Source organism: Herpailurus yagouaroundi, unplaced genomic scaffold, assembly GCF_014898765.1.
Source record: "Herpailurus yagouaroundi ecotype Mexico unplaced genomic scaffold, PumYag 29, whole genome shotgun sequence".
Classification (NCBI taxonomy): domain Eukaryota; kingdom Metazoa; phylum Chordata; class Mammalia; order Carnivora; family Felidae; genus Herpailurus; species Herpailurus yagouaroundi.
In genome coordinates, this window is record NW_024412377.1 from 7,484,169 (window position 1) to 7,510,353 (window position 26,185).

Sequence of the window (26,185 nt, forward strand, 5' to 3'; positions counted from 1 at the left end):
TTTAATAGGTATAAACTAATGAAAGAACCATTTCACGTAGGGAAGGCTTATTCCATTTAGTTTGGACTAAAATTCCGTAAACCATTATAGTTTATGAGTGTGTGTAGTAGAGGCTAGTCAGTATCTCAGTTGTTTAGAAAAGTTGGCTTGAGTTCCTATCTGGACAGTTTAATGAAGTAGAGATACATTATTTTTCTCATGGTTTCTGTTTTAATGGCTAAGTTAACATTTACCAAAGCCTGATTTGGGAGGCTTCGGCTATGTGAAAAACAGGTGTTTATGGAAGCCATGTCAGTGAAAATGCCAGACCAAGTGTAGTACTTTACTAGCTACCTTCACTTCTTATTGGTAGAACCATTGAACAGCTGGTTATTTGGCAGGTGTGATCACTCAGGTGATACAGAGAGGTAGTTGGTTGTAACAGAAGGAACCCTAGCATTGGAATACAGTGTCTGTAGCTGGAAGTTTTTTGGTGACCTTGGGCAAATCACTGGAAATTTCTGAATCCGTTTCCTCATCTGTAAAGTCAGGAAGATCATGCCTCAGGGATTTGGGTGGGCTATTCAAAGATTAAATTCACATATATCCGTAAAAACTCCATGTGAATTTGGAGTACTTGTGGTAGTGTTATAGCAGAATTATCCCCAAAGCTCAGAGCCGTTGCTTGCCTTACATTGGCAAGCACCCCTTTTCTTTCTAACCTGATTGGTTGGTGAGACACCAGAATCGCCTTCGAGACACTGCTGATTCACGGGAAGAACACCGAAGGCATGGATCGGGGGGATAGTCAAAAGAAATTGTAAACATGGTTTGGTTTTATAATTCCATGCTGCCTTTTACAGTTTGAAGAATTGAGCCAGTTTTCCTGAAAGCAATTTTAGCTAAACTACTTTTTTTTTTTTTTTAGTGAGCATTATTTAATTTTCTCTATAGTATTAATTTTATTTCTGCAATTTTACTTTAAATTTCTTAATATTGTAGCTGCTGCTTATATATTCTGTAGCTAAGTTCTTCAGATCATCTCTAGGCACAACATACTAAAGCAGTTAATTACTGCTTTAAAACATACTGCCCCCAAAACTTACTGACTTAAAACAACAGTAATTTTGTTTGCTCATAATTCTGGGGGCCAGCAGTTTGAGCTGGGCTCAGCTGATCAGTTCATCTGTTGGGCTTGCCTCAGTTACTCATGTGTTGCCCTTGGTTTGGATGGTCTAGGATGGCTCTGGCTGGGGTGCCTTGGTTCTCTTCCACGTGGCCTCTCATCTCGCAGAAAGCCAGTGGGGCTTCTGTAGGTGGTGGACACAGGGCAGCATTCTAAAAGAGTGAAAGTGGAAGCTCACAAGCTGTCTTCTAGGCGCTAAACTCAGACAGCCTCTTCTTCATCCAGGCAGTTCACAGAACCAGCCCTGACTCTAGATAGGAGGGAAAAGAACCCTACAAAGGGTTTGTTACTGTTTAAAACTGACGTCAAACAGTTGTTATTCTTATTGCTGGTGACAAGTAGAGAGTAGAGAAGGGGGTGTTTTAGTCCCAAGCTATCAGAGTTTTAATAATCTGAAGGGTTCCTTAGCTCAGGAGTGGTTAGCATTCCTCTTTTGATTGGGATATATTCCAGATCATATCTGTGGGCCACATCAGTTCTTTAAGTTTGGAGCTTGTAGGCTGAGATTGCTCAAACGGATCCTTCTTCAGACTTTCCATGGAGGAAAAAAGTCATTCCATTCTGATGGAAGATTTTCCTAAGGCCACCAAGATTTTTGAGTTATCCTTGAATTATTCTGAAATCAGACGTAGGCTGGGGAAGGACAAGCCCTTTCAGAGAGGGAGAGAACAAAGAGGTCTTTGGTGTCATAATAATGTATTTTCATGTACGACTGTAAAGGAACCGTAATGTCTTTCTGAACTGGTTGAGGGACTACCGGTATGTTTGCAGTTGCCATCAAAATTCGATCTGCTTTCTAAGTGACACTTGTCTAAAGTGCGTTACAGACTTTGTCTTATACACTGCATAGCGAGTATCTCTCAGCCTTTCTTGGGCATTGTCATTAGGCCTTTCTGGAGGTGCTTCTGTCCCTTTCTGTTTTACTGGTTATCTTCATGTGTGTGGGTCTCAGCCAACCAAGTTTGTTAAACTTGTGTGTAAAGTAAGGATAAGGAGAGTCTCCCTGAGGGTTGGACAGTCACTCACCTCTAGTAAATTACATGTACGTTCGGCTGCTTTTGGTTTTTTGCTTTTTGCCTGCCCCTGTTTCTAAGCCATGTTCATAGAGAGGCTAGGTAGCTAAGTTCTGTGTAGTTCTTATGTTATTCTTTGCTTATTAAAATAAAAACACACATAGTAGAAATGTAGAAATAAATATATTTGGTCAGCTTATAAGATAGTTAGAATTTCACCATTCTCAGAAGTAATTCTCAGAGGCTGATTTCACCCAGAAAATGATGACTTCTTTTTCTGGCCATTCTTCTGACATTTAAGTGTAAAATGAAATGTTGTTACCTTTGTTTTCTTAATTTTAAGTGTTCTTTGGAGTAATTCTCTATAATTTTTTTTTAATAGGGACAATTTATTGGCGGATTGTTTGCAGGGTTGTTTCGTGGTGACGTGCACGCTGTGTGCATTCATCAGCCTCGTGTGGTTGCGAGAGCAGATAGTCCACGGGGGGGCACCGATTTGGTTGGAGCATGCTGCCCCCCCCTTCAATGCTGCTGGGCACCACCACAATGAGGTAACTCCCTCGCCCCCGGTGATTCTATCTGAGTAGGACGTGGGAATTACTGTCACCTTCTGAGACCTAAGCCCTTGACTCCTGTGCCCCTTATTCAGAAGCAGGACAGTGAAAAGGTTTGGGAGAAGATTAAGGGAGATGCAAAAAATCAAAAGAAGGCTACTTTTTCTTTGCCTCTTAATTTTCTAGTGAGATTGGGAACAATGGTGAGGGTGTACCCAAGCGCTCTTGCATTCTCTTTGCCGGGATTTACTGCTTAGCGCTGGCCTGGAAGTTACCATGTGTACTTCCTGGATATGATGCTGATGTGCCGCCTGGCACTAAGGAGGCTGCATACCTCTTTGCTTCATCAGTTTCTTCATATGTAAATTGCTTGTGTTTCCTGCTCCCGGTAGCAACATTACCAAAAGTAGAAAAATCGGAACCCTGTTAACAGTCTGGTGCATTTTCACTGTTTCTTGATGAGAGATGCCATGCTTAATGTTAGATACAGGAGCATTTGCTAGAAGTATTAAGAGAAAGAGGATAAGGTAAATGATTTTTAGTGTCTTGCTTGCTGAGAAATTTTGGGGCTGACAATGTCAAAATATTAACTACTTATGTTCGAAAACTACTTACACTTCATACAGTTTTATTATGAAAAATTGACTCTAAGATACTCAGAATGATAATTAACAACTTAATTTTTCATTTAAGGACCTTTTGCTGTGTCAGTGTGTAGCTTGGTGTCCTCAAATTCTGACATTCTTTTTAAAAAAATTTTTTAACGTTCATTCATTTTTGAGAGAGAAAGCATGCAGGAGCAGGGGAGGAGCAGAGAGAGAGGACAGAGAATCTCAAGCAGGCTCTGCACTGTGAGTGCAAACCCCAACGTGTGGCCTGAACCCACGAACTATGAGATTGTGACCTGAACCAAAGTCGGACGCTCAACCAATTGAGCCACCCAGGTGCCCCCAAATTCAATCATAATTTTTTCTTTACAGAGTTAAGAGTGTAACTTCTCCTTAGCAAATCACACATGCAAGATGTGAGACTAGAAAGAAAAGATACTTCTTATGTAGCATTACTACATTTATGGTCGTACCTCATATTTTGAAGCATTTAATGCAGTTTTTTAAGAATCTTTATTGACTCCATGGGGGTTCAGTGTTTTCCTTAACTGTAGCTGTGTCTTTGCATTTGGTCGGTAGCAGAACTTAGTAAGAGCCAGAGGAGAATGCATGTGGGAACTGACAGCATCCATATGGATAGGTTCACCTACTGAGCAGGAATTAGACACCTTTTCCTCAAGTATTTAACTGATAACTGAGAATTAAGTTCTATATCTGTACGGGTGTAAACGAATAGGTAATGAGTAAAACTATTTTCGTCCCTGAGATGGTCAGTGAAGGCAGTAAAGAAGAATTGCCACCCTTTCCCAGAGTTGGTTGTGAGGTTTGAGTCTCCTCATGAGCTGCCCCCGCCACCCTCAGGGGAATCTGAGTTCTCTTTTCCCAGAGGTGAAGAATGGAGTTGGAAGGGTACCCAAAGACACTAAGAAATAGAGAAATACAGAATGATCAAATAAGGTCACCACCAAATGAGATGGTGGCTCAGGAGCCAGAGGTCATCCTAATAATGGCTCCCCAGGTCCAGGTTCCACAAGAGCCTTCTGGGCTTTCCCCGGATGGCCTTGATGAAGACTGGAACACGTTGAGATCATTCCGTTGAAGGAATCCTCCCAACCCTGTAGCCTCCAGGTAGAGGTGGCAGCTGGGCTCAAGGGTGTCCTCAGACCTCTCCAGGATCTTGCTGGACAGTGGCTGAGACCCAGTGTTTACACAGAGGAACAGACTGGAGATGTTGGCGTACGAGTAATTCCAGGTTGTCTTGCCTGAGGAGCTCAGAGCACAGGTGCAGGGATGGCAGCCTGGGGTCAGAATCCCTGGTTGAGTCTCATTGCTCCTTCTTGCTCAGCCTGCATGAGAAGTAACCAGAGTTCTCTTGTTGCAAGATCTGACTGCAGTCGTGGGAAGTCTAACCTTGGTTTTCCTTGAGTTTGCCTTTGACTAGTTGTAATAATAAATCAGAACTCAGGTCTGGATCTCTTTTGGCTGATGCAGCGGTTTCCTGAAACTGTGAACTCCAGCAGTTTCTCTCTCCTGTTGTTAAGACAGTCAGCCTGCTGCTTATTTTTACTCTGCTGAATGCCTCCTTTTTTGCCTCCTTTTGTGACATGTTTTAACGTACTGTTTTTATGTATACAAAGGGAATATTGCTTTAACTTTCTGAATTCTCCATTCTTGCTTTGCTGGCATGAATAGAAGCTTCTGTAACCACACCAGTAACTCATTTGGGATGTGCTTGAAATGTTAAAGTTTGGTCCTCAAAAAAAAATGTTTAAAGGTGAAGAAGGATTATGGAATCATGCGTTCGGAATAGCCAGCCAGATTTGTTAACCCATTTCCTGTGCTGTTTTGTGAAATCCCTAAATTGTACTGAATGAATATAGACACTGTGACATGAATTCACGCTCTTATATACTGAGTTGATCCAAAATCAGATACTTGTAGAAAAGGTGACTTTGAGAGGTATGTTTTGGAATTTTAACAGTGTGTGTGTTTATTAGTTTTATTTTTTTAGCAGGAAGAGTGCTATTTGGAAATAGAGCAAAACTGAGACAAGTTAGCTAAATTTCTGGGCTTCTCTGTCACTTTAGGCTCCAGCGGGAGGCAATGGTGCTGAAAATGTGGCCCCTGACCAGCCTGCTAACCCGCCGGCCGAGAACGCGGTGGTGGGAGAAAACCCTGATGCCCAGGACGATCAGGCAGAAGAAGAGGAGGAGGACAACGAGGAGGAAGAGGACGCGGGCGGGGAAGATGCAGCCGATGCCAACAACGGGGCCCAGGGTAATGGCCGCTGGCCCATCCTTCTGCTCCCTCCATGACCATGAACCCACTTCCAGCTTTCCTTGAGGAGAAGGACTAGAATTTTCAAAATTTTATGGGCTTGGAGTTGTATTTCCGGCCTGTTTTTACTCTGTTTTGCAAACTTGCATTTCTGGATATACATACGTGTAATTTTTTTTTTTCCTGTGAAGCAGGGTACATTTTGTGTTTTATTTATGTATTTAATGTTTATTTTTGGGTGAGTGCAGGCGGGGGAGGGGCAGAGAGAAGGGGACAGAGGATCCGAAGCAGGCTCTGTGTTGACAGCAGCAAGCCTGATGCAGGGCTCGAACTCAACGAACCACGAGATCGTGGTCTGAGCCCAAGTGGGATGCTTTACCGACTGAGCCACGCAGGCGCCCCACGTTCTGTGTTTTAAAATCCTGCTTTGTGTGGGACTTTTCTAGAATGAATAGGAAGAAGTTACTTGTAAGTTGTAGTAGATCCTAGGTTTTTTTTTTTTTTAAAGGAATTTGATACAGATATACTTTGTTCCTTTCCATTTCTGTTAAGTCAGCACAGCTTTTTATATCAAAGAAGAATTCTTGAGGTGTACACGGCAGGCCAGATGCCATTAAGGAGGCCATTTCTCTTCTTTTCTAGCAGTTTGTGACTCCAGAAAGTTAAGAAAATCCAAGACTGTGCCCACCAGCCTGCTATATCGCTAGCTCACCACCTCCATTTCCCCCTCTCACCCCAGAGTTTTCCTGTCAAGCACCATACTGTGTCTAGGCCCTCTTGACATTGCTGACATCGGAGTGCCTCCCGGGCGCCGGCACTCGGGTCCCTGCCTTCATGGAATTTCTGGTCTCTGTGAAGAAGCAGGAATACCCAAGTGAACAAGTACCTCGTTACACATTGTGATAAGTGTGCAGGTTGCTCTGAGGATGCTCTTGGGAAAGACCCTTTTTAAGTAGGTTCTCCGGGTAGCTCAGAGTCGGTGACAGCTGAGACCTCGAAGGATGAGAAGCAAGTTGGGTCATGGGAGCAAGCGGCCTTCATCGGGAGGGGCGAGTGTGTGTTCAAAGGCTCTGAGAACGTGGCCCTGCTGCCACCCTGATGCAGCCTCCATTTCCCTCTCTCGTCCAGCACAATAGCTCCGAATGAGCTGCTGTTCTCTGCTCTCGCCCCACTGTATTCTCACTGCACAGAATGTTCCTAGTGCCTCCTGCCTTAAATTCTTGTAGTGGTTTCTCCGTTGTACTAAAGAAGAAAACATAGTCCAGTTTTACCTTCCCCGCTTGTATGATTGGATCTCTGTCTGCCTTTCATACTGTCTCTTCTGCCACCCTCCCCCCGTGAAGAAGTCTTGTCCCCTGCCTTCCTCATCTTTCTCAAGTTTGCCAGATTCATTCTGGTTTAGTTCCTCTCTTTCACATAATCGTATTTATTGCCTTTCCAACACTTAACCACAGTCTAGAATTAACTATGTATGTGTTTCATTTGTTTATATGTGTTCTTCCTGCCCTAACAGGCAAGTAATGTGGTTCAGCTTCTCATCAGTGGTTTACAAAACACCAAACTAAAAGAATGTGTTTGTGGTTCAGGTTCCATCAGTAATCTTTAAATGACAATTATATTTCCAGATGACATGAACTGGAATGCTTTAGAGTGGGACCGAGCTGCAGAAGAACTTACGTGGGAAAGAGTAAGATTCTTTCATGCGTTCTAGTGTTGTTGTTGTTTTTAATTATTTTAATTATTTGAGAAAGAGCACAGGGCAGGGGCAGAGAGAGAACCCAAGCAGGCTCCTCACTGTCAGCGCAGAGCCCAATGCAGGGCTTGAGCTCATGAACCGTAAGATCGTGATCTGAGCTGAGATCAAGAGTCGGAAACTTAACTGACTGAGCCACCGAGGTGCCCTGCGTTCTAGTGTTTTAACCTGAAACTGTGTTTTAAAGTCAGGCATTTTTATATTTATACACTAATTTTGTAGTCAACGTTTGATGGAAACTGTGAACTTTAATTTCTAGAGAAAAGTGACATATTGTTTGTGGTGAAAATATTAAAAATATAATGTTATTACTGACTATTTTTCTATTTTCTGGCCTTTAATACAAACACATTGTGGACTTTTGGAAAATGAAGTAACAATTTAAATGAAGTATTATTCTGATACTGCAAGTTGATAGGTCCTGAAGTCTTGACTGGCTCCATAGCTAATGTAAGAAGTAAACCCAAGATGGAATTGTTTTGATTTCATAATCATAAGATTTAGAATAAAAGGAGGCCCAGATATAAAGCTCTAGTAAGTTTTTTACTCTGAAAATGATAAGCTGTTTTAGAAAGTAGTGGGTAAGGATTATGTTTACAGATAATTGAAAATGAGCCTTTTTTATAAACAGAAAAAAAATCCTGTTGCATCTTTAATTCATGTATATTGTTATTTATTTTAGATGCTAGGACTTGATGGATCACTAGTTTTTCTAGTAAGTAAAGCCAATATTTTTTAATAATAAGAGTTGTGACTTAATTATCTTAATGATTCAGCAGTTTCAAATTTACAGTATTATGTGCTGGCTTTTTACGCTAAAGGTCAGCATGCCCTGTGCCTTTTGATTACTTGATATGTTGAAGAAAGTCTGTTTTGTGTATTGAAAATATTGGCAAAGAACAAAGGTAATAGTATTTAAAAAGGTAATTATTGATTACTTGATTTTTAGAAAACAAAATGAAATACAGAATTGTAGTTAAGAAGAACTTGATTTTTTTTTTTTTTTTTTTTTGGTCTTTTTAAACTTTGCAGTATATTAATTCATGCCTGAACTGGTGAAAATAGAGCAGCTTTGCAGTGTTCCCGGTGACAGGCCCATTTTCATGTTAGGTTTCCACTGTTTGCCAAACCTCACCTATCTTCTTTACTTACTGGTAAAGAGTACATACAGCTCAGAGGTGAGGAGTAGTTCCTTAAAGGAGAAGTGATGCTCTTTTCAGGTTCTGTAATATGAAATCACTTGGGATTTTTGAGTATTAAGATGACTTTAGCTGCATGGGGAAGATTCCCTACTGCCTCAAACAATCATGTAAGGTGACAGTCATCTTGGAGGTGATAATACGTAGTAAGTAACTGTGGGGGTGGATGAATGGCCAAGAGGGAATGAGTATTCTAAGACCTCCACTGAGAAAACCGGGGTGCCATAGGGAAAAAAGGGACCAAGGAAGATCAAATGACCTTGCAGAAACCATGAGAACAAAATGGGCAGTGGAAAGAAGCACTGTGCAGTTTACATTCATTAAAAAGTTCAGAATTAATGTGATTTTTAAATTTTCCTCCATTTGGAAATTTTCAGCGTCATCTGATTTAAACGAAATCTGGGTATTTTTTGTGAGAATCTGTGATTTGTAGTGGCTTCTTTCTGAAGCGGAAATGTTTATAGATTGATTTTTTTTTCCTCTACATGTAACATTATGAACTTGAGCCTTATTAGGCTTAATTGTATGAGCTATGTAATGAAAAATAAGTTGCACATAATTTCTGAAATGAAATCTCAACATTCTAGAGTGAAAATTCCAGTCTCCTAAGTAAGTGGAGTAGTCTCGTTAGACATATAGTAAGAATTGAGTATGTTTTATTAATGGCTCTTTTCTTTTAGGAACATGTCTTCTGGGTGGTGTCTTTAAACACACTCTTCATTCTTGTTTTTGGTAAGTGGTGTTTATACTGTTATTTATGGTAATAAGATAGGAGTTGTTTTTTTGGAGCCTTGTTATGGGTTTTGTTTTTGTTTGTTTTTCAACGTTTATTTATTTTTGGGACAGAGAGAGACAGAGCATGAACGGGGGAGGGGCAGAGAGAGAGGGAGACACAGAATCGGAAACAGGCTCCAGGCTCCGAGCCGTCAGCCCAGAGCCCGACGCGGGGCTCGAACTCCCGGACCGCGAGATCGTGACCTGGCTGAAGTCGGACGCTTAACCGACTGCGCCACCCAGGCGCCCCTTGTTTTTGTTTGTTTTTAAACACAGGGATATACGAAATGGTTTCAGATAGTTATCCTGTACTGGAAGGCCCCACCCATACAGATAACTTTTCTTTCCTAAGCGACATTGACTATAGTTACCTACCATCTCTGCTTCTTTGGGGCATTTCCATCTCTTTTTATAGAAGCTGGTTTTAGACTGACTTGAGGATAGGCATCATCCTGTCTCTGGAACCAGTTTTGTGGTGATTATCTGTGTGTTCTTCCCTTTGGCAGAAGATCTTGTTTCCTCTCTCAGAATCCTATCCAAGGCCTTCCTAGAGACCCTGGCTTGGGAGCTGTCACCAGAGGTGGATAGAGGCTTGAGGAGAAAAGTGAACCTTTCCCAAGTGTGAATTTCCTTTAGAACCAAATTCCAGTAAATGCAAAGTCATTTCCAAACACTTTGACAACTGCAACTGTGAGGATTTTGTGACGACACATGAGTCCCTCCTGTTGGGAGTGATTAGAGAAAGGAAGATGGGCGAGGAGACAGAATTCACAGGTTTTTCTGCTTTGAGAAAGATGTAATTCCTGCACCTCTCAAGGGAAAGGAAGTGGAGTCTGATAGAATCAGGCTGTTAGATTGTGCTTCGATTTGTGTCTCATAGAGACACCTCAGGCTACACGTCTCTTGATAGGGCTGATCTTTGAGAAATTCCTTCTTTCTGCATGTGAGTTACCCCTTAATTCTGCTCAGGAGGGGCAGTATAGATTTCCCAATGTTCTTACACTTTATCCTAAGTTACTCGTTTTGGGTTGCCAACCACGTTGTGACTCAGAAAGCAGTTAGGCCTTCAACGGGAAGTGTTGAAGTGTTGTAAAAAAGACATTGAATATGTAGACTTGAGAATGAGACGAAAAACTAATTTCTGAATATTATCTATGAAAGAACAAAAAAAATTTAAAGGTATCTTGTTGAAACAAAATAATCTTGAAAAAGTTCCATTGATTCTTAATTTTTAGTAGCTATTTAAGATGGTGCAAATTGATAGGAAGCTCATTCTTTGTTTCCTTTTGCGAGGGTTGGGGTGGGGGGGTGGAAACATGAAAATGAAGATTATTCTGCATACATTCTTCATTATGTAAAATAATTGATACATACATAGAGTGTGAAACAGTTCTGATTCTTTGAGAGAAAAAATGATGTGTAGATTTTGTCTTTGTTCTTGCAAGAAAAGCTTCATGCTGAATTAATGTTTGGAGGAACAAGTCGCCTTTAAAACATGAATTATAGTGGGGCACCTGGCTGGCTTCTTCGGAGGAGCGTGCAACTCTTAAACTTGGAGTTGTGAGTTGAGCCCCGCATTGGGTATAGAGATGACTAAAAAATAAATAAATAAACTTAAAAAGAAAACATGAATTATAGAAACGGGAGCACTCATTTATGTAAAGCAAATCTAAGTAAATTTTTTTTTTAATCCAGCCTCTAAGCTTATGCTATAAAAAAAGTTGTCTTCGTATGAAACCTGTGTATATTATACTTAGGATCTTTTGAAATGAACCAAGAGGTTTTCCTTTTCTTAGGAATATACTTTTCCTTAAAGGTGAATGGCCATTGGGATTAAGCACACTCCTATTTCTTTTCTACTTTAGTTGCTCTGTTGGAATTTTCCACCTCCATTTTTGGACTCTTATGGTCATGTACTTTGCAGAATTATAACCTTATTATGCAGCTGTGTCCTAGTAGAAGGGAATGATACTGAGAAACTGACCTTAATTTCAGATATTTATCTGGTAGTTGCTGTGTAATTGGATAGAAATTGTTAACAATTGGTGCTTCTCAGGAGCCTATTTGAGTCATCATCAGAGCTGGGTGTGAACAAAATAGGAAAAATTCTGCATAGAATTTTTGCTTACTCTTACAGGAATTTCTCGTGCTTTATAATACACATATTAGTAAAGTAATGTGTATATGATTTATAATTTTAAATATGTTGGGAATACCTGTTCAAAATAATTTCTACCCATGGAATATAATCGATTAGAGAGGTGTGGTGGCCAGATCCTGTAGATTCACTCTTTTGTCTTAATGATTGAGTCCCCTTGTAGCTTCCCTAGTAATCTGTGCTGCTCAATTAATTTTGCCATAAAGAAAATATAATTACATTTTATTAAGAAAAATAAAATTGTATTAACATGACAAGAAACACTTGAGGAAAAGAGACTATACAAATTTTTATTATGAAAATTTTAAGGATATTTTCTCATTCAACCATAGTGTCTATCACACTGTACTAAATTAGCAGAATTTAAGTTTTTTTTTTAACAATCCATCATATTAAAAATTCCTAGATTGTCTCCTTAAATGTCATTTTACAGTTGGTTTGTTTGAGGATGAAAATAAGGTCTACACATTAGTTTTGGTTGTTAAGTCTTAAGTTCCTTTTGATCTAGAATATTCTTTGCTCCTTTCTGCTACTTCTACCCTATTTTGCCATTGATTTCTTGAACAGACTAGGTCACTTGTCCTACATTTGTCTGATTTGTTTCTTGTATGCTGTCTACCGCCTTGCTCCTTTGTCTCTATTTTTCCTTTAAACTGGAACGTTTAAGTAACCTCATAGTTAACCTGAAGCTGTTTGTTCAGAAGAAGCCAGACAGGTGTGTGCGGTTCTTTCCCTCCAATTATCAGTTTTCAGGGTAAGGAATTGATGTGCTGTTTCCATGGGTGATGAAAGTGTTTTTTCCTCTGTTGCTTTTTGTCCTTTTGCGGTTTTGTTTTTGGCTTTCCCCTTTTTGAGTAGTATGAACTCGTGTATTTGTGAAGCATTCAGTGTGTTTCCATCAGTTTGGTCATTCTTTGATGCTCATATTGTCCTTTCATGAGACTTCATGATGGTTCCTGGGTCCTTTTGCCATGAGCCTATTCGACTTTGATATCTTTGTTGTTTTCCGGTTATAGAGAACGTCCTAGACAGTACATTTTTGACCCCAGTTCTGGAATCTTTCATTTCTCGAAGAAGCTCTGGTTCCTTTTAGTGTGGGTTGACACTAGGAGTGTTCGTTGTTTTGATTTTGAAGTTTTCATTGAGTTTTTTTCTTCCCTTTTTAGCATTTTGCCCTTACCATATTGGTCATTTCTCCCTTGTTGGTTTGGGATTTGAAGAACACGTGAGTATAATACTTTCACAAGCTTACTTTCATTATTTTGCCCCAGATTTGATATTTGTTGAGTAAATGATAGTGTTGTAAAGAGTTACTTCATTTCTCAATTTGCCTTACACAAAGGAATAGTTATCCAACATTACCTCATTGTTTTTCTTTTTTAAACTAACAGAGGCTCAAGACAGTATAGATAATATTGCCAGCTGAGGAAGATGTGCTCTGAATCCCATGATGCACTCATGTCTTTCTTCCTATTGGGTGGGCCAAAGGCATGCTACTGGAAAGTTTTCGTACAGGATGATTTTTGACCTGTTCCATTAACTTGTATGCTCCCTTCTCTCCCTTTTCTTTAGCTTTCCCATAGTGAATTTAGAAAAGTAGCAACATATCAGTCAACTTAAAAAAAAAAAAAAAAAAAAAAGGATTGGTCTGTTTTGGAATGATAGGCTATAGTGTTCTCTAAAGAATTTGTTTTAATTTTGACATCTCCATGTTTTTAGAGGTAGATAAATATTTGGATGGTCAACTACAGCTATTTTGTGGGGTCTAGTGACTATTTTGTGTAGGGGTCTATTTTGTGAAAGATCTAGTCTTTCAAGGAAGAGCTGACATATCTGGAACGTTCTGTTCAATTTGTGTATGTAAATCCGGAGAGCTCGGATTCTGAAGCGTTCTGAAAGGGCAAAGAGATGTGTTTCAGTGTTTAATTGCAGCTCTGCTCCTCGCAGTTGAACACACTTGAAAGGTTCACGTAAAGCTTTGATAAATTTGACTTTCCAAACTATCACCACTTGCTGTCTGAAATTCAGGAACCCAAAAGCTTTGTCACTGTCCAAACTTTCACTCTCTGTAAGTTGAAAATGGAATGGATTTGGAGAGCAGGGGAAATGGACGCCGTCGCTCCTCGGGGTGGGAGGTGAGGGGCTGAGACGGACCTGGCCGGCCGGCTGCTTGGGTGGCGCGCTGCTGCTTTCTTTGCTCAGCCCTGGGCGAGTCCGCGTCAGGCCAGAGTAGACACGAGACTAGCGTTTTGCAGCAGTTAATTTTGTAAAATTTAATTCACTCTGCTTTTATTTTGTCTGCTTGAGTAGAGTGTTACTCTTTGATTTTTACCTCATCCTTTCATAATATACAGCAGTGGGAGAGTCTGGTTTGCAGAGATGTCATTCAAAGGGGATTTTATAGTTGTTTTACAGCTTTTAGTCTGCTTGGATTGTTCATACATTATTAAACTGGGATGTAGACCGTATGGTAAAATTAAATTCTATTTATTTTTATTTCCAGGTACAAGCATCTCATTTTGAAGGTCTGATCACAACCATAGTTGGGTATATACTTTTAGCAATAACACTGATAATTTGTCACGTATCCTTTAATTAACTAACGTGGGTATTCAGTGATGTTATTCATACCAAAGAGTTGTTCCTGTTAATGACAAAACTGTTTCTTTTCTCTTGTCCTTTCAGTAAAAGCTGTAGATATATGTAGTGAGGATGAGGACAGATAAAGTATGAAATAAATTGTCAAATAATATTAAGTGTTGCCTAAATAAGTATCTGTTATGCTCAGATTTTCCTTGACTAGATGCTGCAGGGCTTGGCAACTCTTGTTAAATTTCATAGGTCTCGTCGCTTGCTGGGAGTCTGCTATATCGTTGTTAAGGTAATTCCTGTTATAAGTTAAAACCGGAAGTGGCTTCTCCCCATTTGGATGATACTGATGATCTTTGTTTTTACCACAGGTCTCTTTGCTAGTGGTGGTAGAAATTGGAGTGTTCCCTCTCATTTGTGGCTGGTGGCTGGATATCTGTTCCCTGGTAAGTTTGTTATTCATTATCATATGACCTAATAATTTAAAAGCTTCAACAAAGGAGGTCTTTAAAATGAATTCCTTTTTTTTTTTTTTTTAATTTTTTTTTTAACGTTTATTTATTTTTGCGACAGAGAGAGACAGAGCATGAACGGGGGAGGGGCAGAGAGAGGGAGACACAGAATCGGAAACAGGCTCCAGGCTCTGAGCCATCAGCCCAGAGCCCGACGCGGGGCTCGAACTCACGGACCGCGAGATCATGACCTGGCTGAAGTCGGACGCTTAACCGACTGCGCCACCCAGGCGCCCCCCTTGATTATAATTTTTAAGGCTGCCAGTGATAATCACGTTTTGACTTTTCAGAAATACTTTGTGTGTAGAAAAGCACCCATACCTTACTATTAAAACTTGTCATGAATGCAGACCTGTAACCAAGGAAAGAAGGTATCATTAACCAAAAATGTGTCTTTCACAGTAGCAGCATTAGTAAAGTTTGTTTTTTTTGTTTTGTTTTGTTTTGTTTTTTGTGAGAGACAGAGACAGTATGAGTGGGGGAGGGACAGAGAGAGAGAGGGAGAGCAAGAATCCCAAGCAGCCTCCGCACTGTCAGTGCAGAGCCCGACACAGGGTTTGAACCTATAAAACCACAAGATCATGACCTGAGCTGAAACCAAGAGTCGGACGCTCAACTGACTTACTGAGCCACCCAGGCGCCCCCGCATTAGTGAAATTCTTATTCGCCCATTGGTTTATCAGTCTTCCTTCTAATATTTAAAACTTTCAAGGGTCATTATCTGTCTTTGAAATAGTATCCTGTCTTATATCAGTTATATTTCTGTCATACCATGAGATGACATTTAAAGAGCTGTAGTCCTAGAACGTCATAACCCATACACATAGTGATATATTCACTTCCTGGAAGATGGAGATGTTAATTTGGCAAATGTGAGTGGTACAGATCTCTCACTTGTTCTGCTTTGATTTAGGAAATGTTTGACGCTACCTTGAAAGATCGAGAACTGAGCTTTCAGTCAGCGCCAGGTACTACCATGTTTCTGCACTGGCTGGTGGGGATGGTGTACGTGTTCTACTTTGCCTCCTTCATTCTGTTGCTAAGAGAGGTAAGTTCTCAGGGAGACGCCAGCACTGTCCCTTTAAGGAAAGGACTTTGTTTTAACCACGTGTCCTGACTAATTTTTTCAAGGATTTTAGTCTAAGAAGGAATAGCTGATAGAGGAATTTGGCTTTATGTCTTTAAACTGTTTTCAGTCATTTGTCTCAAAAATTGATAAATTTTAATATCTCTGCGTATAGTTAACGAGTTTGAAAGATGAGTAGATGGAGATTAAAACTACTTGTTTTACTTGGTGTCTTTTGTAGCCATCCTCTCCTACAAATCCTTGAAATTTTATGTGATGTGAGTCTGACTTGGACTTCGTTCAAGAAAATATAGTGCTGGAAATACCCAGAGGTTTTGCAGGATCACAGTGTAAAGTTTGTGATCAAGTACCTTAAATATGGAATCACAGTGAGGGTCGTTTATGACTGCAGTTCACTTGCGGATGAGTACTTTCACTAGTCCTGTTTTTAGAATACGGTCTTTCCCGATTTGAAGAGAGTGAAAGTAGGGTCAGTATTTGATTAGTATACGTCATGTGCAATCATTCTGGTGCGGTGGGCAGTATAAAAGTGAGTAATTTTGACAAGCGTACTTGCTGCTGTGCATTAGTCCCTCACATATTACCGCATAGTCCCTCTGCGCCAGACACGGTGCTGACTGCTGAAGTAATAGTGAGAAACAGAGACACGGTTCCTGCTCTTTCCGATTTTATATCCTGGGAAGGAAGAGAGGCATCTGACAAGTCCGCTTACAGCAGTGAGAGTGGTGATGGAGATGCACAGGGCCGCCGGAGGAGGCCGACTGATCCAGTGTGAATGGCTTAATGCTATCCTGGCGTACATTGTGTTTTGGGAAGTTGAGGCATTAAGGAGGGGGGCTGAGGTCAAAATGTTCTCCTGAATCATATAGTGTAAGTTCGGTAAATTCTACTTGCAAATAAAACTTGTATTCTTTCTTTGAAGCAAGTGATTGAGACTAACTTAATCTATTCAAAACTGTATATAGAACCTCTTAATTACACTGTTAAGTGATAAACTGTTTCACATTGAAATTTTTCATCTTCTCAGTGGGGTGGTTTTTGTGGTGCACAATCCTAGAATTGGGGTGTCAGATGAAACCTTAGAGGTCAGATACCCCCTCATTTGGAGGTTGGAGAAATAGAGTTTGGGCAGTTGAAATGCTTTACACATGGCAACTCCGTGCATTTGGACCACCTGAGACCACTACCTAGCCTCGCCCATTGCCCCACCACCCACAGCCTCTTGGGTTGATGATTTCCACTGAGAAACGGAAAAAGGATGTAGACAGTAAAATGAAAATGCTGAGAGTTTCTAGCTCCTCTCGGGAGCGTGAGGCTGAAATTAGGTCTTGTATTAAAACATTTATAAATTGCAACATAATTCTTTCACTGGATGACACAATATAGTGACAGTTCTTTATTTTTCTATTTTCATTTTATTTATTTTAATGTTTTTAATTTATTTTTGAGAGCGAGAGAGTGAGCGAGTGAGCAGGGGAGGTGCAGAGAGGGAGGGGAGAGAGGATCCTAAGTGGGCTGCACGCCGACAGCAGAGAGCCCAGTGCAGGGCTCGAACTCACGAACTGTGAGATCATGACCCGAGCTGAAGTTGGGTTCTCAACTGACTGAGCCACCCAGGTGCTCCTATAGTGACAGTGTTTGAAAACAACAACAAAAAACAACTTTTTATTTTTGGAGATTTAGGTTTCTTGACAAATTCTACATATTTTTTTTTTTCATTGAATGATTAAATGGACATCCAGCAAAATAGTTTATTTCATATAGATTCTGATTTAGGAACTTCTTTTCATAGGAAAGCCATGTGAATTTTCTGGGACCCATTTTATTAAGTTTTAAAAGCTTACTTTTCTGTTGATATTTTAGCTCATCTACAGAGTCTGAAGACATTGGTGAGTATTCATAGCATTTATATTTGCAGGTACTTCGACCTGGTGTCTTATGGTTTCTAAGGAATTTGAATGATCCAGATTTTAATCCAGTACAAGAAATGATCCATTTGCCCATTTATAGGCATCTCCGAAGATTTATTTTGTCAGTGGTAAGCATACCTTTTTATTATTTTTTGAGTAAAGTGTGCTACCCTTTTGTATTGTTTTGTGGGGGTTTTTTGGCGGCGGGGGGTGCAGTCAGGGGCTGGTAGAGTAGATACGTTGAGTTATTTATGTTTAAGTTGGTGGAAGTTGGTTGTCAAATAGCTCTTCTATTGGTTGTTTTGATAAAGTAATTAAAATGTTTACTAAAAACAACATTCCCTAGTTCTTTAGTAGTATAATTGGTTGCCAAATTATGGCTTTTGAATTACACTTCATTTGCATTGGAGCAATGGAGATTCATTAATAGTTTTTAAATTCAAAACACTCTAAACAGAAGTATCTTGAAGTCTTTCTTACCTGGAAGAAGAAATTACCTAGTTAAAGCTAAGTTTTTTTAAAATAAAATTTACAAAGCAATATGGTGCCTTCCGGAAACTTTTGTAGCCATTAATATGGGTCACGTCTTATATGTGGTTTATTAAGTTGCAGATGATTCTGATCGTTCATTGTAAGTTTCTAACCCTCTCTTCACATACCGTGCAGTGATTATCCTTTGTGGCTCCTCCTTGAGCCTTTGTGTCCTAGAGAGAGAGAGAGAGAGGAGCACCCTTCCCAGGAATGCATTCTTTCCACAAAGTGACCCAAGTATATAGTCTGTGGAGTGAGAACACTCTGGGCCGTGGGTGGGTATAGACACTTGGATTGCATCCTGGCTGGGTATGTTCAGAAGTCTGTTTGTCTCTCACAGGAATGGTTAACAGTGGTGTTCTGCCTTTTTTCTTAACTGCAGATTGTCTTTGGCTCCATTGTTCTCCTGATGCTTTGGCTTCCTATACGTATAATTAAGAGTCTGCTGCCTAATTTTCTTCCATATAATGTCATGCTCTATAGGTGAGTTTTTGAAATTTAGAAGCTTTACTAGTTTAGCTTTGTTGATAACCTAGAGTGTATATATTTAAAACATTCATTTCTTAACAGATACTGGAAATCATTTGATACTTGAGTTTTGCCATTTTAGATTGTATAAACATTAGTTTAGCAGTTGCATTTTCCAAAGAAAGACTTATTTTTATGCAAATCAAGTGTGCTTTTGTTCAGCCTTGAAATGTTTACCATACTTAATGACACCATGTTAGCCACCATCATTTTTGTATGAAAAGCACATCATAAGGAATGTGTAGCCATAGTTATATGTTTAATTGTAGATTAAAATTAAGAAATAAGGCTTATGGATGGAAAATCTTTTTCATTTAAAAGCCTAAGCCACCTGGAAACTTAGTCTCTGCCACTCCCCCGCCCCCCCCCCCATTCCTTTTTTCATTGACTTGCATCATCCTTTCAGTTACCTAAACAGAAGGCTGCTGGGAAATTGGATTTCTTTCTCAGACTTCTAATTAGTCTTTAAATATCGTTAAGTCTTATTTTTAAAGGTCTCTTATCTAATCCAACTTGATTTACCACTTCCTTAGTTTAGGCTTTCCTCTTGTTCTCCATTTATAGCCCATCCTTACTTAACACCCTGCCTCTTCCTCCATAATCTACATCATAATATCCGGGTCATGTGCAAGGCTTGGCATAGTCTCATGTTGACTTTCCAGCATCCTGTCCCTGCATTGTCTGACTCGAATTCTGCCCTCCAACCATGCTCCCCTCTGCTCAGTCTCCCTAAAACACCTAGCTATTCCTTGTCTTCCTTTCTGTTTAGAATGACCTTCTTCCTCATGTTTAGCTGGAACCCTTTTTGTTATCTTTACTCAAAATCCAAATTAAGATTTGATTCTCTGAATTTTTCCCTAACTAGAGTAAATCCTCATTCCCTCCTTGTGAATTTGGGTCTGGTTATAGTGAGAACCAGGAAGCTTAGGCTTTGGCTATATATATTGTTAGGATAGACCCATTTTGGTAGTTAGTTACACTTAGAAGTTTAGCAGTTTTGGGCCTATATAGCAGTATTTAGTCCATTCTTCCATTAAAAACAAAACAAAACAAGGGCCCATTATATGTCCGGTCCTTTTCTGTGCACTAGATATATAACAGTGAACCAAACAGAATCAAGACAATTCTCTGCTCTTGTGGAGCTTACATTTCAGTGAGGGGGAGACACCCCTGAAAATAGAATATGTATATCTGGGGTCATCAGTACTAGGGGCTTGGAAGATGAAGCAGAGAAAGGGGATAGAGAGAGTGGCCAAGATGGGGTTTAATTAGAAGTGACTGATGAGGACCTGAAGAGGTGACAGCTCAGGAAAGCCTTGTTGGAGCTGCTGAGGGATGAGCCATATGGGTTCCTGAAGGTAGAGTGTCCTTGCAGGGGGTGGGCAAGTGCGGTGACATTGGGGTCCGTTTGAGGAGCAGCAGGGAGGCCAGTCTGGCTGGGGTGGAAGAAGGAAAGCATGGTGGTTGGCTGTGAGGTCAGAGAAGTCATGCAAAACCAGATCCTACAGAGTCTCGTAAGCCACTGGAAGCATTTTGGGTTCAACTTGAGCGGTTTGGGGAGTTCTTGAAAGGTTTGACCGGAAGAGTGATCTGATACAGGTTAGTTAAGAAGCGTCACCGTGGCTGCTGTGATGAGAAGAGACTGGGTCAGGTGGCCAGGACAGAAGCGGGAAGCCGGCTGGGAGGATGGCGCCGGGACCTTGGTGCTGAGGTGAAGGAAGTAGCAGTGGAGGTAATGAGAGGTGGTGAGATTTAGGGCATTGCTAGGATCCATCAGCAGGACTCTGGCTGTTTGAGTTGGAGTGAAATAAAGGCAGTCAATGACCTGAGCACCTGGAAGGATGGAGTTGCCATTTCCTGGGATGAGGAAGGCTGTGGAGGAGCAGGATTAGAAGGGAAGAGTGGGAATTTGGTCATGGTCAACTGAAGACGTCTCATGTCTGTAGGAGACGTTGAGGTTGCACTTTGGATACAAAGTTAGGAGTTAGGGAAGACGTCTGAGTGGCGCATAGAAATTTACCGCAACGTAGAAATTTAAGCCACACGAGCGTGCATTCATCCAGAGAGCATGCACACATGAGAGAGGACAGAGCCTGGGGCCCTCCGTTGTCTTCGGCTCCCTGAGCTAACAGATCTAGAAGGGCGTCCAGTGAGAAAGCGTTTTGAGGACCAAGGAGTAACCAGTTGTGTAATACGCCATACAGCCAGTGAGGTGGGACCCAGACCTGACCATCACATTTAACACAGAGGTCACTGGCGACCCTCGTCGGGACTGGTTTTGGAGGATTCAAGGGAGAATGGGGGAGAGGTGATAGAGACCGCGTCAAGGAGTTTTGCTGTCGTCCCATCAGATGTTTAGTATGATACAGTTATGATGGAAAATAGAGTCGTGCTGTAAATCACAGCTGTTTGTCATTGTCCTAGTGATGCTCCAGTGAGTGAACTGTCCCTTGAGCTGCTCCTGCTTCAGGTGGTCTTGCCGGCGTTACTTGAACAGGGACACACGCGGCAGTGGCTGAAGGGGCTCGTGCGAGCATGGACTGTAACTGCTGGGTACTTGCTGTAAGTAGGCACTTGATGACCTTTCTGACAGAGTACGTTCCGTGCCCCACTCAGGAGATCGGAGTTTGAAGAAGAGACCATTTGGTGATATCTGCAGGTACATAGGATACTTACTTTGTTCAATTCTTCGTCTTGCTTATTTTTCTCATTACTGTACATCCTTTTATAGAGAACATACGCACGTTTTTACCTTCTTGAAGTTGAATCTTTGTGATTTAAATGTTTTTCCAGAGAATGTGTGGCATTCTGCTGATTCCTTATTGCGAAGTACACACTGGCTTGTATCGGATTGAGCAGGTGTCCCCTGCAGCCTCCGCCATCTCATTTTTGCTGCCACGGATGCGCGTTGAGTTCCCTGCCACAATAGGCGCAGGCGCTGGACTGAATTTTCAGGGTGTTTTGGACGTGAATAGTGAATTTGGAAAAGCTTAATTTAAAGCAGGAACCAGCATTTAGGCCAGAATGAGGGGATTAATAGTGCTGTGTATGGATTCTGCTTGTACGTTTTCTACCTTAAGGAATAATAAGAAAGTACATCTCCTGTCTGCTGTTTTATTCTGATCTGAAGAGAGAATTTTTATTGATGTAATTTTTACACAGGGATCTGCATTCCTATTTATTGGGAGACCAGGAAGAAAACGAGAACAGTGCAAACCAACAAGTTAACAATAATCAGCACGCTCGAAACAACAATGCTATTCCCGTGGTGGGGGAAGGCCTGCATGCAGCCCACCAAGCCATACTGCAGCAGGGGGGGCCTGTTGGCTTTCAGCCTTATCGCCGGCCTTTAAATTTTCCACTCAGGGTAGGTACTAGAAGACTTAGACGTGGGGCGCCTGGGTGGTTCAGTTGGTTAAGCATCTGACTTTGGCTCAGGTCATGATCTCGCAGCTCATGAGTTTGAGCCCCATGTCGGGCTCTGTGCGACAGCTCAGTGCCTGGGTCCTGCTTTGGATTCTGTGTCTCCCTCTTTGTCTCTCTGCCTCTCCCTCACTCACAGTCTCTCTCTCTCTGTCTCTCAAAAATAAAAAAACATAAAAAAAATTAAAAAAAGACTTCACCAGAAGTCAAGTTTTTTCCCAATTTCTATTGAGAAATTTGCTGCTGTGGCTGGTGCTAGGAGCAGGTAGTCCTCTGTATAGAACTATCTCGCAGTCTCCTGAAAAGAGCCCCCAGCTCTCTCGTTAGCAATGTGATATGTGTAAACCCAAGGTAAGTTGATCAGCTCTCCTAAGTGGCTCACAGTGTTGGGACTCCCTATGCTGCTGCTCCCTCTGCTGTTTGAAAGGAGCAGTGTTAAAGACCCTGGTGAAAATAAGAAATTAACATTATTGATACATTTCAGTTATGTGTCAGAGCTGAAATGGGCATTTTAATGTTTTCCCTATTTAATATTCTTCCTAATATGGCAAGATTGAGTAGTAATCTCATCTTTACATCTGCTGAAACTAAAGAGCAGATTGGTTAAGGAAGTGTCTTGTCCCAGCAAAACTTTCCCCCAGGCCCCACCAGAACTGTTCCTGACAAGGGTCGCAGTGGCTTTTGTTTCGTTAAATCCGATGGTCAGGTCTTGGTCCTCACCTCACTGGCTGGATAAGTAACATGTTGCACTTTTGGTCAGTCCTTACTCCACAAAATGCTTTTTCAGAAAGCATTCAGGAATCTTCAGGGAGGAGGTGATGCTTTTAAGTCTCTAAATTAGGCCAGCCAGAGAATAAAATTGGAAGTGGAAGGGCATGCCAGGCACATGCCAAAACACGAGGCAGGTTAGACATGGTAAGTTTGGAACTGAAGGGAATTAAGTTGGATCTAGAGGGTGGAGTGGTCAGGGGCTGCCTGGGTGGCTCAGTCTGTCTGAGTCTTACTCTTTTTTTTTTTTAATTTTTGTTTTAATGTTTATTTTTTAATGTTTGTTTATTTTTGACAGAGAGAGAGAGAGTGGGGGAGGGGCGGAGAGAGAGGGAGACACAGAATCCAAAGCAGGCTCCAGGCTCTGAGCCGTCAGCACAGAGCCCAATGCGGGGCTCAAACTCACAGACCGTGAGATCATGACCTGAGCTGAAGTCGGATGCTCAACTGACTTGAGCCACCCAGGTGCCCCTAAATGTCTGACTCTTGGTCTCTGCTCAGGTGTTGACCTCAGGGTCATGAGTCCAGGCCCCGTGTTGGGCTCTGCACTGGGTGTGAAGCCTACCTTAAAAAAAAAGGAGTTGGGGGGGGCACCTGGGTAGCTCAGTTGGTTAAGCGTCTGAGCCTTCATTTCACCTCAGGTCACGATCTCAGGATTTGTGAGATTGATCCCCATGTCGGGCTCTGCGCTGATGGCATGGAGCCTGTTGGGGATTCTCTGTCTCTCTCTCTGTCTCTCTCAAAATAAGTCAATAAGCATTTAAAAAAACAGAGGGTGGGGTGTATGCAGGTGAGCGTGAGCGATGGGGGAGTCGTGAGAGATGAGGCTCTTAGGCAAAAGGTACTTTCCGGCCCAGATGAGAGACAGTCGGTAGGAGTTTCTCAGGCAACGAAGGCCGACAGGCTCCTCTTGGAGTGTTATGGTGGGTGCTTCTCCGTCTTCCCTCTAGAGCTCTCCCTTCTGGGCCTGGTGAGGGAGAAGGCCAGCAGCAGATGCTCCTCTTCTGCCCCGGCGGCAGCCACTTTCCTCTCAGCCTGCTCGCTTCTCATGCGCACATGTCTGTCCAGGAGCCTCCGCTACACGTGACCGTTCACATTTAAACTTAATTAAAAGTAAATACAACTCGTGCGGATGTGGTGTGATGGATGTGTTAATTACTTTACTGGTAGGAATCCCTTTACAATGTGTACGTACAGCGAATCACGTTGTACACTTTAAATACATCACGGTTTTGTCGGTGAGGGGAAAGTACATTTCTAGTAACAGCACACGCAGAGTAAAGACAGTGTGGCCGTCACCGCCCGGTGACCCCACGTTGCATGTGCTCGGCCGCTTGTGCCAGCGCAGGTTCCGTCATCGGTCACAGAGAGGTCTAATTAGGCAGCGCTGTTAGAGAGGAAGCTTTCCTTTTCACGAAAACTTGTTTTTTTGAGAATGTGATTACAAAGTGAGTGTTGGGGCACCTGGGTGGCTCAGTCGGTTGTGTGTTCAGCTCTTTAGCTCAGCTCAGGTCATAATCTCGCGGTTTGGGAGGTTGAGCCCTGAGTCAGGCTGTGTGCTCACTGACTGTTTGGGGCCTGTTGGGGAACCTCTCTCCCTCTGACCTTGTTGTCCTACACGTACGGGCACTCTTTTTCTGTGTCTTTCTCAAAATAAGTAAACTTTTAAAAATGAGCGTGCACACACAAGTGGGGGAGGGACGGAGAGAGGGAGGCACAGAATCCGAAACAGACTCCGGGCTCTGAGCTGTCGGCACAGAGTGCAACACAGGGCTCGAACCCACAGACCGCAAGATCATGACCTGAGCCAAAGTTGGACACTTAACCGACTGAGCCACCTAGGAGCCCCTAAGTAAACTTTTAAAAGAAATTGTATGTTTTTAGTTTTAATTTGGAAACATGTAAGCTGATTGTGTTTTACTTTATGCTGATTACAAAATATACATCCTTGTTACTTGCTGATGTATCTGATTGTCTGAAAATAGACAGTTTTAGCTGAAATTAGAGGTAAATTTACCTAAAATAAAAATCTTTTTATGTGAAATGGAAGGAAACCTGGGAATAAAAGCCATTTCTTCTTACTGGGAGGATTATGCTGACACATTGAGGGGTGTCCTAAAATGTGTTGAGCACATTTGAATCCCTTATGCCCTCTTATGTTTTGCCTTGCAGATATTTTTGTTGATTGTCTTCATGTGTATAACCTTACTGATTGCCAGCCTCATCTGCCTTACTTTACCAGGTATGAGCTAATGACGTGAAAAGATGCTTTGTATCTTCCATCAAGTATAAACCTGAAATAGTTTGCCCCTTATTTTTGATTGAATGTGGGCTATTGATCTCTTTAGGACTCTCCATCTCCTTGGAGTCATTTGTCTTAGAACAGAGGGGGACAAAATCGAGGTATAATTTCTGATTCATTTTTAGAAGTAAATTACATATGGTCACTCAGTTTTCTTGGACGTAGTCTTTAAAAAATCACCTGTGTGGCTTAGGTCATTTTTTTCAAGTCAGTCTTTTGACGTTGATCACGTTTGTCTTCACTGTATCTTTCCAGTCCTCTGTGTCTTGTTGCTAGACACCTTTATGAAGCCAGACCGGTTCCCTTTATTGTCTGGTGTCCACAAATACTAATCTTTAAATTTCAGCTAAACAGCATTTCTTCATCTGAAAAGTGAGATGCTGTGGATGAATATAGTAGTTTGTCATGCTCTGCAAAGGTCAGGAGTAAATGGGAGTCGAGCCCAGAGCCAGTGACAGAGTCTCAGGAACAGCTTGCTGCCCCCACCCTCCCAGTTAGTGTGTTTTGCAAGCCAGAAAATCCTGATTCTTACTGATCTATGTTAGCCACTTAAATAGTCATTAAGTGGAAGATACTTTTCATTCTTACAAGTACTTAAATGTGTATTGACTTAGTATCTCAAGTATAGCACTGCTCCTATAATGTTCTAAATCTGATTTGTATTGAATACTTGAGTTTCTCCATGAGGGCTAAGGTCAAGGAACAGGTAGGAAATTTAGTTTTGAGTGAGGTTTTTAAAAATAATGAGAATATTCTCTAATCTGTAGGAATTGTGATTTAACTTAAAATGGTAAAAATAAAGGTGGTTTTTTTTTTTTTAACTGCTTCTGAATAATAAACTTTGACCTTTAGAACTATGCTCGTAGGAAGCTTACTACTCCTCATATCACAGCTCTCAACAAAGTTTGATTAACGGCTGGGTGCAACATAGTAAATACATTGCTGAGAAAAGTTGGGTTTTGAACTTGGGACAGTTTTACATTTGTGGTTTTAATGTTCTATTTTCATGTCTTTATCAGAAATACTGAAAAGTT

At 41.4% G+C, this 26,185-nt stretch overlaps 1 protein-coding gene across 2 annotated transcripts in view; it reads left to right on the top strand.

The window, feature by feature from the left end:
• The window catches only part of MARCHF6 (membrane associated ring-CH-type finger 6), a 76,082-nt gene that overhangs the window by 29,846 nt on the left and 20,051 nt on the right, over positions 1-26,185 (top strand). For both annotated transcript variants that reach the window (XM_040493957.1, XM_040493965.1), the window contains exons 6-20: positions 2,561-2,729; positions 5,428-5,617; positions 7,243-7,304; positions 8,053-8,085; positions 9,250-9,301; positions 12,668-12,726; positions 14,005-14,085; positions 14,314-14,382; positions 14,462-14,536; positions 15,516-15,650; positions 17,608-17,727; positions 18,513-18,613; positions 21,083-21,220; positions 21,821-22,025; positions 25,022-25,091. In XM_040493957.1, the coding sequence (XP_040349891.1) occupies positions 2,561-2,729; positions 5,428-5,617; positions 7,243-7,304; positions 8,053-8,085; positions 9,250-9,301; positions 12,668-12,726; positions 14,005-14,085; positions 14,314-14,382; positions 14,462-14,536; positions 15,516-15,650; positions 17,608-17,727; positions 18,513-18,613; positions 21,083-21,220; positions 21,821-22,025; positions 25,022-25,091 (1,559 nt within the window). The remainder of the gene's footprint in view (positions 1-2,560; positions 2,730-5,427; positions 5,618-7,242; positions 7,305-8,052; positions 8,086-9,249; positions 9,302-12,667; positions 12,727-14,004; positions 14,086-14,313; positions 14,383-14,461; positions 14,537-15,515; positions 15,651-17,607; positions 17,728-18,512; positions 18,614-21,082; positions 21,221-21,820; positions 22,026-25,021; positions 25,092-26,185) is intronic.